Source organism: Dipteris shenzhenensis, chromosome 15 (assembly GCF_047967505.1).
Source record: "Dipteris shenzhenensis isolate YYH24624 ecotype China chromosome 15, Dip_SZ_1.0, whole genome shotgun sequence".
Classification (NCBI taxonomy): domain Eukaryota; kingdom Viridiplantae; phylum Streptophyta; class Polypodiopsida; order Gleicheniales; family Dipteridaceae; genus Dipteris; species Dipteris shenzhenensis.
In genome coordinates, this window is record NC_141610.1 from 30,117,283 (window position 1) to 30,135,926 (window position 18,644).

The 18,644-nt window shown below is 42.6% G+C and overlaps 1 protein-coding gene across 2 annotated transcripts; it reads left to right on the plus strand.

Annotated features, from left to right (window-relative positions):
• Positions 1-6,332: 6,332 nt before the first annotated feature.
• Positions 6,333-18,284, plus strand: LOC147893667 (uncharacterized). Of its 2 annotated transcripts, XR_015542256.1 has the most exons (8): positions 6,333-6,544; positions 7,184-7,236; positions 7,433-7,633; positions 10,543-10,589; positions 10,699-10,846; positions 11,835-11,885; positions 17,437-17,498; positions 17,852-17,871. XR_015542256.1 is itself a non-coding variant. In XM_087386454.1 (6 exons), exons 1-6 carry the CDS (start codon positions 6,498-6,500, stop codon positions 17,909-17,911), a joined length of 474 nt encoding a protein of 157 aa, XP_087242580.1. In that variant the 5' UTR covers positions 6,333-6,497; the 3' UTR covers positions 17,912-18,284. The 2 variants fall into 2 exon arrangements, 1 of the variants encoding a protein (XP_087242580.1); XM_087386454.1 differs by lacking the exons at positions 10,543-10,589; positions 10,699-10,846 and having other exon boundaries at positions 17,852-18,284.
• The last annotated feature ends 360 nt before the right edge of the window (positions 18,285-18,644 follow it).

Here is an 18,644-nt window from a genome sequence, read left to right on the forward strand (position 1 = left end):
TGCTCTCTCTCCCTTGAGTGTCTCCTCACATACATACACACATGGCACTCAAACATAGGAGATCCCCCACCCTTTCCCCCTTTTTCATATACATTTGCAAACACATACATGCATACATCCTTGGCATGGAGTAACATGACCCATCTCCCCTTACCTCTCCCCTTTGGCTTTTACATGGAAACTCTTCCCTAATAAAAAATAGAACTAAATATAGATGTGTTTACATGTGTATACGTGGCCTTGATTGTGCAACACACACGTATATTTCCTTTTTAGCTTCTCTTTTTAAACATGCGTAAAATATTTTTTTCAACTAAAAGCAATGCTTATGATTAACTAAGTTCTAATTCAAAATATTATTGGAAGATTCCAAATATTGAGATCCATAATAAAGCCAAAAATGTTATTCCTTGAAATTAAAGGAAAACTTGTAAAAAACTCTCTTAACTCATTGAGGGGATGATTCAAACCAATTGACCAACTGTGAATAAAGCCACACTGAGGCCAAAGACAATCACAAAGGGGAAGTCCAAAAGAGAGAGAGAGAGGGGGGGGGTGCTTGTTATGCCTAGAGTTTGTTATTGTCAAGAAAGACACAATGAGGCCAAAGAGAATCACAAAGACAATCCAAAGGGAAAGTCAAAAAATGTGTGTGTGTGTGTGTGTGGGGGGGGGAGAGAGAGAGAGAGAGAGAGAGAGAGAGAGAGAGAGAGGTTTGTTAGTCCCTTGGCACAATGGTATGTCCTCTCTACTTTCTCTTCTTCTCATGAGCTTCTCCCTCACCTCCCCTCTCCTTGTGGCTTCTCCCTCATCCCCTCCCCTCTTCTCCTGACTATTCCCTCACCCTCTCTCTTTGTCCCATTTCTCTCAACCCCTCACCTCCTTGTATGGCTTCTCGTTATCCCCCCATCCTCGTTCCACCTTGCCATCCCCTCTCGTTCTAGGCTGCCCCCCCTCACCTTCACCCCATGCCCCCCCCCACCTTTGCTCCAGCTCTCCCTCACCTCCCCTCTCCTTATGGCACGACTATTGCTCCCCCCAAAACCTCACCTCTGCTCACCTTTTTATTATTCCTCTAGTTGATTATTACCTTTTGAGATTTCACGATTAGGTAATCAAGCCTTTACAATGTTGATTTGATTGTGCATTGGTAGAGCATTTAGATCCATACCAATGCAACACATTTTGTTCCTTTAAGGATGCCCATTTTGTTGTCCAAAGAAGTTAGCACACTCAAAGAGGGAGACCCTTTATAGGGAAAGAGAGGTTGTTGATTTTTCCATGGAGCCATTTCCTGAGCCAAAATGAAATCCCATGGTATGTCGAGATGTGACTAGTCCCATGGGCTCTAAAACATGTGTCAAGCTAGGGTCATTTCCTTGTGAAGACACCATAAAGGTTCAACATTCACCACCAAATTTCTACCCAAATGCAACATGCTCCCTTGACACACCAGCTTATCCTCCACACCTCCCCCATCAATTGAATCATCAACATGAGAAGCCATACCCTTCTCTCTACCCACAGCCACTACAGAGGTCTTCCCTTTTCTTGTATATTATTTATACAACCAATGAGGATGCCAAAGGAGTGATGAAGCTCTTTTTCTCTTGCACCACTCTCGCAAAAGTGGGATTCTTCCTCTCTTGCTTGCCTTCCCTCATTGAGTTTTTTATGGGAATCCTTATCTTTATTATTTCTAGTATGTTCTTCCTTCTCTAAGGGCAAGGAAAGAGGGGGACTTGATGATCCATAGCCTTTGTCGATACCAAAAACAAATCGTTATCGATGTCCCGTGTGTATTTTTCAAGGATAACAAAGCCCTTCTTCATGCTAGATAATTTTGGGTCCAAATCGACAAATCTCTAAAAAGCACTCACATATCAAAAGTTTGACTCATTGATGCCTTGGGAGTCTGATCTTTTGATGTGCCTCTGGTTGTGGAGCTTTGTGAATAGTCTACACTAATGTCTTCTACTTCTTCTAGTTGGCTGCGTTGCTACTCTAGTCTACAACCAATCCATGCATGCCATCTACTTTTGTGCACTGAATGCTCTATTCTAGGTCAGCTTCTACGCGTGTCTCGGCATTCAGGTCAGGCTGTCAGACTCTTCGCACGTCATATCTACTACGTAAGGCAACACGATAGTTCTTTCAGACTTCTCTGTCCACATAGTGCCACGTGGCATGTGACAACATCTTAATGATGCAGCCAAAGCTCCTCTCTCTTACACGTGGCACCATAGCAGCTTTGCCTCAACTCTAGCTCCTACTACCGCATGGAGCTCTCCTTTGCTGAGAAGAGGACTCCCATTCATCAATGCCACGTAACAACCATTCCTTAAAGAAGTAGTAAGATAAATAAATATAAATATATGTATGTATGTATGTCTATATTTATTTATATGCATATATATACATTGAGTACCATTGATTGTCATGCCGCACCACCTGGGGCCTCCCCACTCCTCACTTTTCATTTAAGCCTCCCTCTTCAGTGCACTGTTTCTCAGGAGGAGTGAGAGAGAGAACAACCCTACTCAATTGATGCACACATTTTTGTGCTCTCTCATGCTTTTCTTGGGAACACTACTTTGTATCAAGTTATCGGCCCCATTTTGCTTAGTATTCGCAAGGTAACAAATTTGTCATTGTAGATTTTTATTTTATTCAAGCATTTATTTTGCAACCCCTTCCCAAAAAGTGGACTCAATCGTGAATGTGAAGTTATCACCCAGTTCTTCATCCCAGGCTTATTTAGTTGTCTTGTGAGTAATCAAACAATGATTTTGATTTTCCAATTCCATGTTAGGCCCCTTTTCAACCTTCAACTTCATTTAAGTGATAGAAGCTATTGTAGTCAAACATTGACAACATTCAACTCACAAGAATTCTTCAAATTCTATCACCCTATACAACTCGACAAGTACTCATCATTGGATGCACGGAGGACATGTATGATGAATAAAAGACCAAGAAAAAAAGCTCAAATTGTTGATGGGTTGTGAGCCTTAGACAGACTTGGAGGGCAACTTATAGGAGCAAAAATCTCCTTCGGAGCATAGCAATTCCAAATTGTGACAAAGCACATTAAAAGAAAAGACATACAACCAATTTTGGGTAAGTTTCTTCAATCCAGCTCCTCAAGACATGGAAAAGTCAAGCTTTTTTCTCTTAGCCATTCCAAGTAATCTTCATCCTACATAATGTAATACAAAAATACAATCTTTAGTGGGGAGCTTTGGAACCTAGGTGTCTGGAAGGTAAAGACTCGGTTAGTATTCAGCATGAAGAAAGCCCCTTGCTAACACATGAATGAGAACTCCATTGCAAGAGGTAGTTATTGAGAAATCCCCTTTCTTGACTCCTTCCATAGCCTTGCAACTACAAATGCTCTATTGAAGAAAAAGAGCTTTTGAAAAGCTATGTCAAAGTTGAGCGAAGTTTGTCAACAACAGCAATCAAGAGATAGTTCCAAATGCTAGTATTGTAAGTTAAGGAATAATTACGGACTGTGTGTGTGTGTGTGTGTGTGTGCGTGTGTGCGCACACACATGTAGCAACAGAGCGACCTTGATCCAACATTGGGATCTCTCTCAAACCTGGGCAAACTAAGTTCACACGGATTCTCTCTAGTCATAATTCAATCCAAAAAAAACACTCTTGTCAAAAGCATCATGACATTAAGCGCACCATCATCTTGGACATACTTACCAAGCTTGATAGAGAGCTCACTAAAACAACATAACACGGAATTTCCAAGTTGTTGGTCTTCATCAGTGGAACATCAGCTCATACTACATACGTACAACCCAAGATGTTGGTTTTGGCCACCAAAATAATAAAACACAGAATTTCCAAGCATTTGGTCTTCATCAGTGGAACATCAGCACATACTACATACCTACAACCCAAGATGTTGGTTTTGGCCACTGACTCTAAGTCTTTGAAACTGATATTGCTTGCCCAGTGTTGTAAATAGTGATGGCTGTGACATATTTAGAATTGAGTGCAACATGGGAACACACGATGTAGGATGTTTGCCAATCGTTGTTGTACGTTTACAGCGAGCTCACTTGAGAACTAGCCATGTAGCTTGCCTAGGCTTAAAATCCATCTTTTCCCTTATCAACTCTATCAATTTACATGAAGTGAGCTCAACTAAGGAGTAGTATCGGCTCTCTTTATCATGATTACCCATGAAAAGCATTAAAAAAAGCAAGGCGGGGTAGCTTCTGATCTATGAATGAAAATGGAGCATCGATTGTGAATTTCCTCTATTCTCATAATGGTTCTGCCATTCCTATTTTCAATTGCCAATGACACATTGGCTATGTCGCTCACATCCATTTTCTCGATAGCATCGATTGTGAATTTCTTCTATTCTCATAATAATTCTGCCATTCCTCTTTTCAATTGCGTTCTGCCATTCCTCTTTTCAATTGCCAATGACATAGCAGCTATGTCACTCACATCCATTGTCTCGATAACGATATGTGAAGAAATTCTATTCTTTAAGTCTTTACAAAAGGATCAAACCTCCAATCTTCTATGAAGTGTACTCATGTACCTCTTGATCAAATGCCACTAATAGCACACCCTTTCAATCGATTAGGAAAAGAGACGAGCAAGGTGGAAGGAAATGAAACAAAAGATGGAGTGGAAAACTTGTCGAAGAAGGTGAGGAGGTGGAATTTCTAAAGGAGGGGCTTGACATGCCGGCACGATTGCCAAATGGGGTTGGTGGCAAAGGTTTGAGCATTGGCTTTATTGTGTCTTGCAATGGCTAGCTATGGAAGAACCTCACATGAAGCCAATTAGGAGTGAAGACACTGAGTGGGGTAAAGCGATGAAAGGGGGGAAGGAGAAAGGGAACCATAGAGGAAATTGATTTATGCCATGAACACTCCAGTGCCTCATTATCTGCATTGCCAAACCCTTGGCCCCTCCTACTTGACGTCAATCGAGAGCTTCTCTCCCTGCTGCTAAGCATACATATAAACTCATGCCTAGTAATGGAAGGCTGAGCTTGGGATTTAGATTTCCAAGGTCGTTCTCAGCCTATAGACTAAGGAGGGGCTTTCCAATAGTCCCCCCCTAATTTTTTGATTTTTATGCCTCTTGGTAGTAACGAGACGCGGCTGGCCCCTAAAGAGGTGGCATTCACACAAGTAGCCACAGGCTACTTTTGCACAGGTGCCCCCTGCTTTTCAACCTTTTCATAGAGGGAGGCCTCATTTTGAAAGGGCTAGACGATGCCCTTGAAAAAAGAAACATTTTAGCTTGGCAAAAAACAATTCGAAATCTTTGAAATGCTCTTCATAGCACCCTAGAAATGCAAAGGTGAGAGATGCTTTGGAGATAGAGGCTTTGTTGGAGGAGGGTGGAGGAGGGGAGGGGAGAGGAGGAGGTGACACCTCTAGGAGGAGAGGGAGGCCAGAGGATGCCAAATGGGAGGAGCTGCCTTGCTGCGTTTGAGGAGAAGGGGCCATGGTGGGAGAGGAAGGAAGGGTAGAGCTTATGAGGTTGAAATAACAGTGAAGGGCATAGGCTTGGTGAGGAGGAGCAAGGTTCATTGAAGAGGGGCAGGGTGTATCCATTCCATGAGATGTGTTCAGCAACAAGTAGCCCAGGCTACAAGGAGATATGCAGGTACGGGTGTTGTTCTGCGGGAAGGGTAATGCAAGGGGTTGGCCATGTGGCGAGGAAAGGGAAGGAGACTTCTTGAATGTTTAGGGAAGCCCCTGTTAGATATAGTCTTTAAATAAAATAAATTAAGCCATGGAGAGACATAGGTTAATTAATGCATAAATAAATTAAACCATAGAGAAACATAGGTTAATTAATCCATAAATAAATTTAGCGATAGAGAAACATAGGTTAATTAAGCCTCCATAGAGAAACATAGGTTAATTAAGCCTCCATAGAGAAACATAGGTTTTTTTTCGGGAAAAAGCAGAGCTAAATTGTAGTAACAGGAAAAAAGAAAAATACAAAAAATGTTATGCCACCAAGAGCAGGTGGTCAAGGGCTATCTACAACAGATGCTAAAATTTTATATCTATCATATTTCCTTCCAAAATGCGGAATAGTTCTTCGAATGTCCGCCCTGATCTCATCAATATGCAGCCGATGAGGTGTGACCTTGCCAAGAACCACATTATTCGTGAACTTCCAAACATGCGCTATACTCATTGCTCTTATGAGCTATTATTCCTGAACTTCCAGACATGCGTTATTATCATTGCTCTTATGAGCTGCAAGGCATGATACAAGCCATCATTAAGAATAGAGACCATGAGGCATCATAGAAACCCATCATGAGAAGCATGCTCCCTTGAAATCTATTGCTCACTAAACTGATTGAATTGTCCGTTGGATTTGCCTTAGGTCGATCTCTCAATCCTTGCTCTCACAGTTTCAATTTCCGTCAAGGATTCGCACAAGTCGAGTGCAGAATCGAATTTGATGATCCAAGGAAAGACTGCGTGGAGGCAATGCTGGAGACAAGCAGCGACGCTCTATCACGCCAAACCAATTTCAGGTTGGTCTGAATCATTCATGCGTCCTGGACTTCTCAACTTAAATGGACTTCTTTTCTCCATGATTTGCAGATCATCCTCCTTGATTAGGCTAGCTGCAATCGGCGCTGTAATTAATTTAGCTGCTTTCCTAGACTTGCGTTGAAGTAGGCTTCCACTACCAATGCTGATCGTAGCTTGCATGCATGTCAACCAACGAAACACGCACAAATTCCCTTTTTTTTGGACTAGTTGTCAGTTAGTTTTGCAAGGCCTCAGGCAAATATTTGTCCTCTCGATCTATAATTATATTGTTATGTGGTGCTATGTTACGGTGTCAGAAAGTTTGTCCGCTCTAACAGCAAATGATTTAGTTGTGACCGCATGCATTTTGGTGCTGTTGTGCCTGTGATGTCTGCCAATAAGTCTTCGCATCCATCTCACCTCAAGTGAGACCAAACAAAGGACTTTTGCAAAGTTGTCATGCTATTATGCTGAGCAATTGTGTAGCAAGCACTAAGCCAACGGGCAAGTCATGATACAAAGACTTTTTTATGTCAAGTTTGGGATTTTAATTGAAATGGCGTTGCATTGATCGCCGCATCAATTGAGCTTGGCATTTTCAGAGTCTCTTGTTGACAGCTAGTTTGGTGCTTGTGCAGAAATCTCACTAACAATCGGCGTAGCTCTAGAGGCGAGGCTCCTTTGCAATCAGGCAAGATAATATCTCACTTGTTCTTGCATGCTTTATTCTAGTGTATTCTATCGTGCATAAATGAACTCTTAATTTAAGTTTTGGGACCGCAGAATAAGCAGTCTGTATTTGGAGTTGATGTTGTTTTTATCACTGTATTCAATGCTGCTATTTAAGACAAATGCCTTGAATGTACCTGCTTTCCATCATGTGACAGATCGCCTGGATAGGCCTAATTCTTCAATAAGCAAAACTGGAGAAAGAGTGGGAAGCTCAAGTTTAGGTGAAATTGCGGATACTGAGCGAGCAAGCAGTGCTGAAAAACCACTAAAAGTCAGTGGCGGTGAAACACCCTCGTCCAGGCGGCTGGAAATGAATGGGTGCAGCAATAGTGATGCAGCCCGCTTTATGAACAAGCGTAAGTGCCATATTTCTAGGAATAGCTGGAAGTTCTGCAATCTTAGTTTTTTTGACCTAGTCTCGCTCCAAGCTTGACTTTCCTTTTACATTAAGCTACATTGCTTACATTGACTGTGATGCTTGAATAAAAACAAGCTCAATTCCACGCTCTGTGCTTTACTGATGGTGCTAGCTGTTTCTGGATGTCGTCTGAATGATTCACCCTTTGAAACAAGGCTTATGACTATAAGAGCATCAGCAACTTTGTTTTCTTTTCTTTGCCAGATTTTAATATCAAAATCATATTCTTGTAAAAACTCCATCAGTTTCCGTTCTAGTCCATTCCATTAATAAAACTATTCTTATCCAACCTGAAATCTGATTTAGTTTTTACGTCTCTGAATTGAAACAGAGATCTTGAACTACTCCCTTCGTACCACTGGCCATTACAACCGGCCTTTTATTGGATTCGTAGTTGACAGGATTACATCCCTCTATCCCGTATCTCAAGATCATGGAAACTAGAGCAGGTGACTATGTGCTGCTGCATTGGAAGTACCCGCCGCAAAACATAGAGCAGATATGGCCTATATCTCCTCCAGCATGGCAACAGCATTTATCACAGCTTCGTCTTCTATTGCCTCTCGAGATCTAGCCACTTGGAACGCTTGAAAATGAGAATTGAGACTGGGTGAGACCCCTCTAACACGGCAATGTTCCTTCAAAAGTACAAAACCAGGAACTTCCTGTTTTGTATCGTTTACTCCAAGCATCAAAAGTAAGAACAATAGATTTTACAAGGAGTTTTTCGCAAGAATCTGATATGCACCTATACTTTGATTGAGATCAGCAATCCTGCTGCCTTGGATGCTCAGTGGAGAGCTCTTTATTGTGCTCCAAACTCTGTCTTGCACTCTGATATGGCTATGTGCTTCTCAGTGAACTTCAGTGACCTTTCAGTGAATCCCTGGGCAGGGGCCAAGTGCCCTCTATTCATAGGTGGGGAGGGTGCAGCACTGCAGGCCTGCTCCTCCTAGGCTGGCCGACCAGCCCTTGAATTCAGTGGACCATAGCCAACTTGCAATTTGGCAGGTCTATGGGTCTGTGGCCTATTTGTGGCCCCACTGACCCGCTACTGTAGGTGACTGATCAGCTGCTCTGGCTGACTACAGGTTGGGGATATCAATGCCCCCTGCCAGACCATTCTAGGCCCTCTATGCTGGGCCATTGCTGCCCTCACATGGGCCTCTTATGCCCTCTGCGGGCCTCCATACACATGGTCTATTGGGCTGATCTGTCCCCAAGAGATTCAGCCTTCTCTGCAGACCTGCAAGCTTCTGTTCATGCAGCCTTTGCTGGAAAATCAACTTGGATTTGGCCCAACATTAGGCCTGCCATGTGGAGAGCTGATGGCTGACACATGGGCAAGGGCTGCATGTAAGACAAGGTCCACAAGAGGCTGCCACGTGGGCAGTAGAGGCATCAATACCTTGTGCACACATGGCTGCCTCGCAATACCCCCCATCCTACACAGGTGTCCTTCCCCTTTGCTCTCCTAATAAGGGGCTCACGGTGGGGCAGTGACCCTACTATTCCAACATAGACAGCCAAATGCAATGTATATTTGATGGTCCAAACAGGATAATTCTTCAAATAAAGGGCACTGTCTGTGAACCCAATACCTGGAACCAAGGGCAGCTCTGTTGGTACCAAAAGTGGGCTGCATGCTGCTCCTACAACCATCTCCATTCATCTGCTGCCGAATGCCTCTCTTGGGGCTTCAGTGGTTCTCCAGTGGTTGGGAGACTAAGGTTTTTGTATAGAGCTGGCAGGGGCGCGCTGCTCTGCCCCATCTCCCCCTGCTCGCTGACCCACAAGCAGAGTTGGCCGACTGCCAGCAAGAGTCTGCCAGCCTGCCTCCTACAGTGACCCTTGCCAGGGCAAACCCTACCTTGCAGCCGCTCTTAGTGTGACACCTACACATTTTTTCATGGACATTATTATTAAATCTTCATCCTATTTTTCAGCTGATGTTTAATTATTTCTTATGTACATACTGATGACACGTGTGAGTATTTTGTGTGAGTTCTTCTTACAGGACTTACACTTCTGACTGGACATCTTCTACAAATCCATTGCATTGGTCTTCATCAGTTCACTGATCACTGTCTCCATGGTTTTTACACCATAAGACTTTACCACCTTAACATGGTAGGGGCACGATTAGCCACAGCTAACACTTCTTATGTTTACAGCCAGTCACAGTATGGTGACAGGATGATCATACATGGAGTTATTTCACACCCCATAGGGTGGTCCAAGTACTTATGACTTGATGATTATGTACCAGATCACCCACCACCTGCTAGCATGCCTGTTGAGATTGGGATGCTCTGCACATCTACTGGGTTTCCATACCCAACACAAAAGTGAACTTTATACCCTTTAATTCCTAGTTGCTTTCATACTGGCTTTGGGGGTGAGCCTTGGTGCATCTAGGCAATCATGCTGAGTCGCAAGAGGACAGAATGAGATTACATAGGTTAAACCTGTGCATAGGATGTAATCTCCGGAACCAATAATAATTATCTATACCCTGATCACTCACATGCGCATAAATAGTACACTACTCAGTTTGGGTAGGTTTCTGATAACTCTGGCTTGAGTTATTCCCTTAGCAAGCCTAGGATACAATTAAATGTTCTAGGCTTAACTGTGCATTGATTATGTGCATGGGTAGAGGGATCATGGGGCAAAATTTGAAAAGGAGAATTTAAAATCCAATTAATCAAATTATTGAAGCTATTTCCTACTATACAGGTTAAGAATATTTGATTAATGAATATATCTATAGTTTAACTTGCACGTAAGTCTATTTTGTTTTGCAGGTTTTCTTGTATAGTCTTGTAAATAGATTGCGTTTTGCAGGTTCCTTCAATGTGTGTAGCCAATTTGCTCCAAGTCATCATTTGCAGGTATTTTTGGAGCAGCAGCAGTGACAAATCTGTTTTGAAGATTTATCTAAGCAACCATTGTCAATGTAAAATTTGCCCCAATTTGATTGATGTTATACCGCACCATCAGGGGATTCCTCAAGGGGTTCCAATGCCCACGCTCAGAATTGTGTGTGCTCCAGCATGCATACTGCCCAATGTGGGTTTCAGAGGGCTTGCACCACAACCTGGCTTGATGCCATGTAAGAAAACATGATGGAGGCCACACAATAGCACAGGTAGAATCTGAAATGCACAGACTGAATTGCTGCAATAAAGAAATGCCAATCAATAGCTAAAATGCTTTCCTGAAATGGACAGATGTGGACGCTAGAAAACTGCAACAACTAACTGCAAACAAACAATGGACCCAATACAAAGCAAACCTTGAGGTGGTGAGGTGGTGTGAGGGTGAAGGTACCGTTTGACCTTTCAGAAGGATAAAGGGTTGGGGTCAAACCTTGTTTGCGGCATTGACACAGTATGCCCGATGAAAATGCTCTAACACACATGCATAGATAACAAGGATGAGTCTATGCACTTGTACTGTCTTTGGGATCTCCTGTTTTTATCCTAGTGGAGAGGCAAATTTCAGTTTGTGATGTCTTTTAGTTAAGTTTTTTCAATTTCCACTAGAGTTGGCCTATTTGTTATCTTTTCTAAGCTTTGCTCGTTTGGGAGACACTAAGTGAAATACTCTAGACTTTACAAGCAGTAATAGCTTGGAAAGAGAATGCGGAGTATTTTTTAGTGCTAGCGGTCATCACACTGAATCTGCTCTTCACATCCGGATGGTGGACAAAATGTTAGTACGAAGCCCTTTGTATGAAGGGTGCTCAAGAGTGTGGGTGTGTGTGGAGATGCATGTGTGACAGCATATGTTTATTTCTATGGTCTGACGTCAATGGAGAGTTCATAGTAGCGAGTCTGTGATGTGTGTGATGAAGCTTATGGTTTCCAAATTTGTGGATGACTGTCATGAGGTTGGAACTGCACTTATTGTTTGGCTGTAGAGGATAATTTGGGCATATTCCTGTTTTCATATAGGTATATGTATTGAAACTACTTTTCTTTTAACGATATGATCTGTGCGGATGTAGTAGTCTCTAATTCGAAGAAATATGGGTGATTTTATCGTATCTATTTTTTGGTTGCTTTTGAGTACTTATGGCATGCTGTTTCGTACATTTGCAAATGCTACTCTTGACTTATCTTTGCACTATACAGGATGGGCAGCTGCACTCCATTCTCAAAATGACTGGACCTTGGATATTGCGGGTGTGTTGTAATCCTTTGCTCTCTTTGAAATTTTGGGTATCTACATCTTTCTGGCCAAATACTTTTTCAAATAATAAACTCAGCTTCAATCTTGAGTGCCGAGGGAATTGAATTTATTGTACTCCATGGATGTTGTGACTTCTGAGAAGAAGTAAATGGAAAACCGGCTGGATACTTGCTAAGAAGGTCACAAATTAGCAAGGTTGGATTTTTTACAAATTTGGGCTGGCAATTAGAATCATTAGTTTTAGAGTACCCTGCAATGTCATATGCACCACTACAAGACACGGCTTGTGTAAGTAGACTATTCTTGCCCTTATGTCATAATTGCTTAGAATAAGAATCGTTTATGAGTAGGGTCATGAACAAGAAATGGATACTAAATGTACCATGACTTTCGGAGTAGTAACTCATGACATATTCTATATCTTGATATGAGATCATGCTTGATTGAAGAGCAGTTATAACAGGTTAGAGGTGTTGGATGATTTATGTGATTATTGATTACGTGTGTGTGTTATGCATGCATATGTGCATGTAGAGTAGCTATAACATGTTATAGGTCTTGAAGAGGGTATGTAATCATATATTTCTTGTGTGTGCATGTACGCATACATGCATCCATGCACACATGCACGCACGCACAAGAGAGAGAGAGAGAGAGAGAGTGTTTGTGAACTTCCACAGGTATATGAGACTGAAAGGAAACTAGATACAATGAAACCTAAGGGTGGGGCCACTAAAATGGGCACCCCTACCCAAGGCTGATGCCTATGAGGAGAAATAAAAGTTGAACATCATGCTATCGCTGCGAGAGAGAGCCACAAAGGGGGAGCAAACAGAGAGAACCCCTGGTCGTCTGTCAATCTGTCACTTGTCCCTAAGCGGCTGGACCTGTGTGTGCTGTCTGTGGGACCAACACGATTAGACAACTGAGGAGAGACAAGAGGAGCTCGTTTGACATTGGCTCCAGATCTACGCTGGCGCCTGTCTGGGTCCATCCCTTCTCCTCTGTAGTCTTTGTGATATGGCCCGCCGTGTGACAAGTGCTATTGTCATTCCAGTGGTGTGTCTTCCCACGTCGAAAAGAGAGGATATGTTTGCAGCCCTCATGTGATTGACCACTCGAGGTCAGACTTGCGAGTTGTGTCCTCTGGCTCTTTCTTGCGTCTGATCCCTTGCTGTCCCTGGCTTGGGTCACTGGATAAAAAGTCCATGATGGTGCTCTGGTGGTCCCTCATGTGCTCTCAAGTTTCCTCTGTGCTCCTATGAACTGATCTCTGTGTTTTTGGGCCTCAAGGAGTAAAATAGCCACCAGTCTCGCTGACCTGGATGTGCCAGGAACTCTCTAAATGGGCTGAAACCAGTACTGAAAAGACTGCGGTGTCATCCACGAATCTCATAGTATAAAGGGCATCTGAAAGCAAAGTGATCCTCTATCTTGGTCTGCTGCATATCACATAAAGTGCATATCCATCTCTTGTGTGGGTCTTGTGTGGGATGCCCTCCGTTCATCCTGTCTTAACCCGAAATATCAGTAGGTGCTAACCAAGTCCTTAACGTGTGGAGCTGCAAGAGATCCTCTCTGATGACTTGGTTCACCCCCTGACAAGAAAGCGGAATGGATGGAGCCTCAAGGCTAAACGGTTGCAAATTGTCCATTTGTAGCCGCAGGCTTGCGAACCATCTGTGTGTCCGGGCATACTCGCTCCTCTGATCACCCTCGCCTCCAATGCTTAGTTAGGGCCAGCCATGGCAGTCTGCGTCATCCAGTAGTCCGTGGCCCATACACTTTTTCAACTACCTAGGAAACATCGAATCTATACCAAACAATCCAAGTTTCAGGGTTTTTATCAAAGAGTGAAATGTATATATTTTTGAGGATGAGATTTGCATGGATTAAAAAGGGTTAAGGTTATTTTAAAACGACCTTATACAAGGAATGCTGAAGCATTCAACTATATTATTAGTGATCCCATTTTTCTAAAGAATATGTTATGACTTTCTAATTGGGCAACTTAACAAAGCAAAAGACTAATAAGTTAGCTACTCGAGATCCCAATTGACAAGTGAAGGTATCACTAGGATAGAGTGACTAAGATGTCTCATTTTAGTTTTCTTAAGAAAAGAGTGAAAAAACTCAGAGTTTGTAAGAATGTGTATTGAGCAAATTTTCAAGTCATATGAGCTACCTGCTGTTATAGTAAGTGACCCGGAGAGTAAATTTGACAATCACTTTTGGAGCCTGTCTTGTATGGTTGGACATTCAATTAAATAAGAGCGCATCTGATTATCCACAGGCAGATAGGTCAATATAGGGCGATCAAGCAATAGTGGATATTTTGAGAGTGTATTTAAGTAAAGGGTACAGATTGAGAAAAGTACTCACCAAATTTGAAGTTTGAATAGAACAGTCTGAGACATTTACTAACAGGCTTATATTCTTGTATAGATTTTAGTATAGGTCACATGGCTTGAGAAGAAGTGGTTTAAAGTATCAAAATGTGCTGATGATATATTTAGAAAGTTCAAGGTAATTGAATCCACACTCAAGAATTGGAATGTAAAGTAGTTGAGAGAGTCCATTTTGAGGGTACATGGATCTATAAAAAGTCAAGAATTGGTCAATGAGCAAAACTATCTCCAAGGTATTTTGGATCATCTACAAATACTCAAAAGGATTGGTGAGGTTGCTTAGCCTAGATGGTGTAGTTCTTGTGAAATTTATCAAGCCAGTTGCTCCACATGAGCCTCTTGCCCGGATGACAACTTGCTCAACACACTACATTGGCAGAGGATCAGAGTTATAGGGAGGCAGCACAATCAACCCACATCCAGATAGAGAGGAGCATGCATAGTGGCGGCTTCAGTTGTGGAGAGATGGTTTTGGTCTGCTCAGATTAAGCAGTCGGCGCATTTAAGTCTTATCTCAACAATAAATAAAATGTAGGGTTATTATTCTAAGCATATGTGAGATTGAGAAGTTGCCCTTGTTCTTGTACACCTCTCGGCAAACACTCCAGCTTGTGGCTTCTCCATGGAACATCTTGCGAGAGACGCATTCGCTAAGCAGGAGGTACTGCACCTAGACCTCTCTAGGTTCTGGTCATGGATTTGGACGAGACACTGGGCACAGAGCATCTCCTATTTCTTATAGCTAGTGGTGCATGGAGGGCTCCTCATAGGTCCCTAACTTGTGATAAGGAGAGATGACAACATGGCCTTGTTGCAGGCAGGTTTCAAGAGATGATCTCACATGCTTATGAAGCTGCCCCTCGGCTCAAGGCAGCATTCACTCAGAATCACCTCACATTTATGATGTCTACAGAGCGAGTGTTCACCTAGGGGATGGCAGCTTGGCTCATAGAGGGATGGCACACCTTCCATATTGCAGCGGTATCCCCTGCTTAGTTTGTGAGTGGGGACATAGTCACACGCCAAGAGATTTTAGGATGCCATGCCACCTCCAAGGCAGCCCCCTTGTAGCATATTTGTGTAATTAGGACTTGACCTGCTGCCACTCTCGTCAAAAGATGGCTTGGCTTGATATCGTATATGCCTTGCACTCAATCTAGGAGCAAGGTATGGAGAGCTCTAGGATGACCATAGAGCATCAGCAGCATTTCTGCAAGACTTGGCCTGCAGGTGTTTTCTACATTGTCACAAATTGAGGAATCCTTTGGTTGTATAGAGCATCAGACTGGCTGTTGGCACTTGCTCCATAGGTGGTGACCCGGAAATGTAAGAAGCAAGCTGTCACATACCCTTGCGGTAGTTGCCTTGTTAGATTTAGTCCCTGGTATGGCCTTGTAGGCTAATCTAGTGCTTTGGGCTTATTTTTGGGACACTTAGTCAACGTGTGACACTTAGCACTCAATCCTAACCCAAGTCCTAGGGTTGTTCATAATAACTTGTACTCGACTTCACTGCAATACTGCAATCTACATACGATTTGCCTGCTCAACTGTCTGTTGCTGTCTTCCTGCTCAACCAACTGTACAGTGGTATCAAAGCACCTATGACCCTGCTACGGCCACTTGCTGCTGTGAAGCTCGCTGGCCATGCCTGTGTTTAAGGGCAGCGTGGCTGCTGTACGGCCGTTGTACGGCACTTCTGCTGTTACAGCTGGTCTGTCATCACCATTGTGGACTAGAGTCTTGCGTCAGCTGCCTCTGTTGAGGCCCCCGCCATATCCATTCGGTTCTAGTGGACAGTGGTCTAACAGTAGTTGGAGCCAGGTTTTGGATCTTTGCAAGGAATAATGGCAACCATTTTTGTTTCAAAAGACCTGACAAATAACTCCCTCAGGATCGGACAAGGTCAGAAGTAGACATCCGGAGTTGGCCAATCATTCATAAAGCTGTCTCCTTATGGCTTCTAGTGCCTTTTGAATTGTAATGAGGGCATCCAGCTGCTGCCTTATGCTCTGCATACCAGTCAAGGAAACCGTGGTGCAATGCCCCCTTTTTGTGGGTCAAGTCTTGCGCAGTGAAATGCTGGATGTTTTCCGTTGAACTTTGATGAAAAAACACTGAACCTCTTTCTATCCCAAAGTTTGTGCTACGATCGGAAGAGGTCCGAGGAGCTTTGATATGTCACCTTTTCATTGCATTCACAGAACTTTGGCAGTACTGAATAACTGGTAATTGAGGGATGCTAGAATTCTCTTTGGCACCCTTTGAAGGGACATCAAACTGCTAAGGAACCGCTCAGGAAAGTGTTTGTTTATGTAGATGTAGAGGATTTACAAGTGGACTTGAGACCTCTGGGTGCAGAGTGAGGTTTTGGGGTGTGGACTCTGCAGCATTTGTCGAGCATAAACCTGGCAAAATTTGACAGATTGAATGATTGCAATTTGCTTAACACTTTGACATAATCCTTGAAGCCTAGTTGTTCACAGGAGTCTTGATCAAAATGTTCCCAGCAGCTGATTGGCCTAGGCAACTTTGTTGTCTTTGCCAAAGCTCCAAGATAAGCTCCATAGAAAAGTTCTGCCCAGCTCTGGATCTATCACAAATCAACACCCTAAGGTTTACTTTTGACTTGTCCAAATGTTGGCAGTTAAATCTGACCAGGACAAAGTGAGGCTCTGGCATTTGCTCTGTCACCGCATTCTTGTTTCTTGATTCAAAGTCTGATTCCTTACTTGTGTGCTTCTCTAGCATATTAAATTGTCATGAACTGAGTTGACCTTTCATAGTGTTTTAAATGTTAATTCTACTTAATGAAACTGGCATGATACACACAGCTAGTTCTTTGAGATGGGTACCTTGAATATCAGGAAAACAACACCATGGCCATTTGGGTATGTTGAGGAATGAGAGAGAAGATGTGAAACAACAGGGCCTTTGCTCTTTTCATGGTCTCCATCTGCAATTAGAGGCATTACTTTGGTTAAGTCAAACCCTTGGATCTATAGAATATCTCGGGGGTTGATTCATCTGGTAATCTAGAAACCACCACAGGATAGAACTTCAATGAAGAATATGGACTATTTACACTGCATGGCTACAGATTGAAGTAATGTATTTTCAATTTGTCATTGATGCAGATCGTCCTGTTGTATACTCTAGCTCGGAAGGGGGCTGGGGTTCTTCAAAAGTTGCTCATGAGGTAATTGCAAGGCTGCAAGCTCAATCTTTAAATATGGCCATATTGTGCACTCTACAATCATTACTATATTTACATTGTTCAATTTTTTCATGCTGTTCAAGGAAATGATTTAGCTTTGCATTTTTTGAAATCACATCTGGATCTGAAAGGCTGGTTAAATGGGGAATCTCATAAAAATGATTATTGGCATTGCTGCAATAGTGAATTACCACATATCCAAACATATATCCAATGAAGGTTTTAAATTTTAGTGGGCTGTATTGTTCTGGTACTCACCAGAGCTGTGATGGGCCTTTGCTGGTTATGTCTGTGTTGAACCTCTTTACCAAACGATGGTGCCTGTGGTTTTGTAGGCTTCTATAACTGACTTTCTTGCAGAGGTGGGGCATGCAATACGGCGGGCACAACACTAACTAATCTGTGCATCTCTCATTGCGAAACTATGAACATACCAGTATAAAGATTTCAAAGGCATTGCTTGTTGAACTGCCTTGGGTTAAATAGTAATCCAATAGTCTGATCTTTGTTAAATGCCTTCTAATAGAAAATGTTCAGTCTGGACCCGGCATGAGATGGGTAGAAAATCATTTGCCAATCTTTGATAAAGTGGAGGTTCCCAGCTTTCGTGAGTCCTCTCTGATTTTCAATGTGCCAAAACAAAGCTGGAAATGGTTATAGATTGAACAGCAGTGCCTTGTGGCCCTTATAAATTGTGAAAATCCTTACGTTTATTCAGAACGTCCAGTTGACGCAAGCTTCTAGCATTGGCTACTTGCTATTGTTAATTATACCTTGTTCTTCATTTGCTTATCTGAGAGGTGGACCCTTAGATGTTTTGCTCAAAAATTGGACATATAGCTCTGCTCATGCACACCTTTGATCATTCCAATGTAGTTAATCTGCACGTGTTTGGTCCTTTGATCATTCCAATGTAGTTAATCTGCACATATTTTGTCCTTCGATCATTCCAATGTACTTAATCTGCACATATTTGGTCCTTCTTTATCACCCACAACAACCATGTAGCAAAAATGGGTTGCTACTGCGAGTCAAGGTAAATAATGCAATCCTCACGCCTATCCATATATTTCTAGTGCGGCATTTGAATCACACTTCTGATGGAATGTTTTATGTATAAATTTTTTA

Coding starts and splice junctions, on each gene's coding strand:
- LOC147893667 (XM_087386454.1), top strand. CDS start 6,498: ATGCTGGAGACAAGCAGCGACGCTCTATCACGCCAAACCAATTTCAG. Junction 7,237..7,432: donor CGAGGCTCCTTTGCAATCAG/GCAAGATAATAT, acceptor ATCATGTGACAG/ATCGCCTGGATAGGCCTAAT. Junction 7,634..11,834: donor AGCCCGCTTTATGAACAAGC/GTAAGTGCCATA, acceptor TGCACTATACAG/GATGGGCAGCTGCACTCCAT.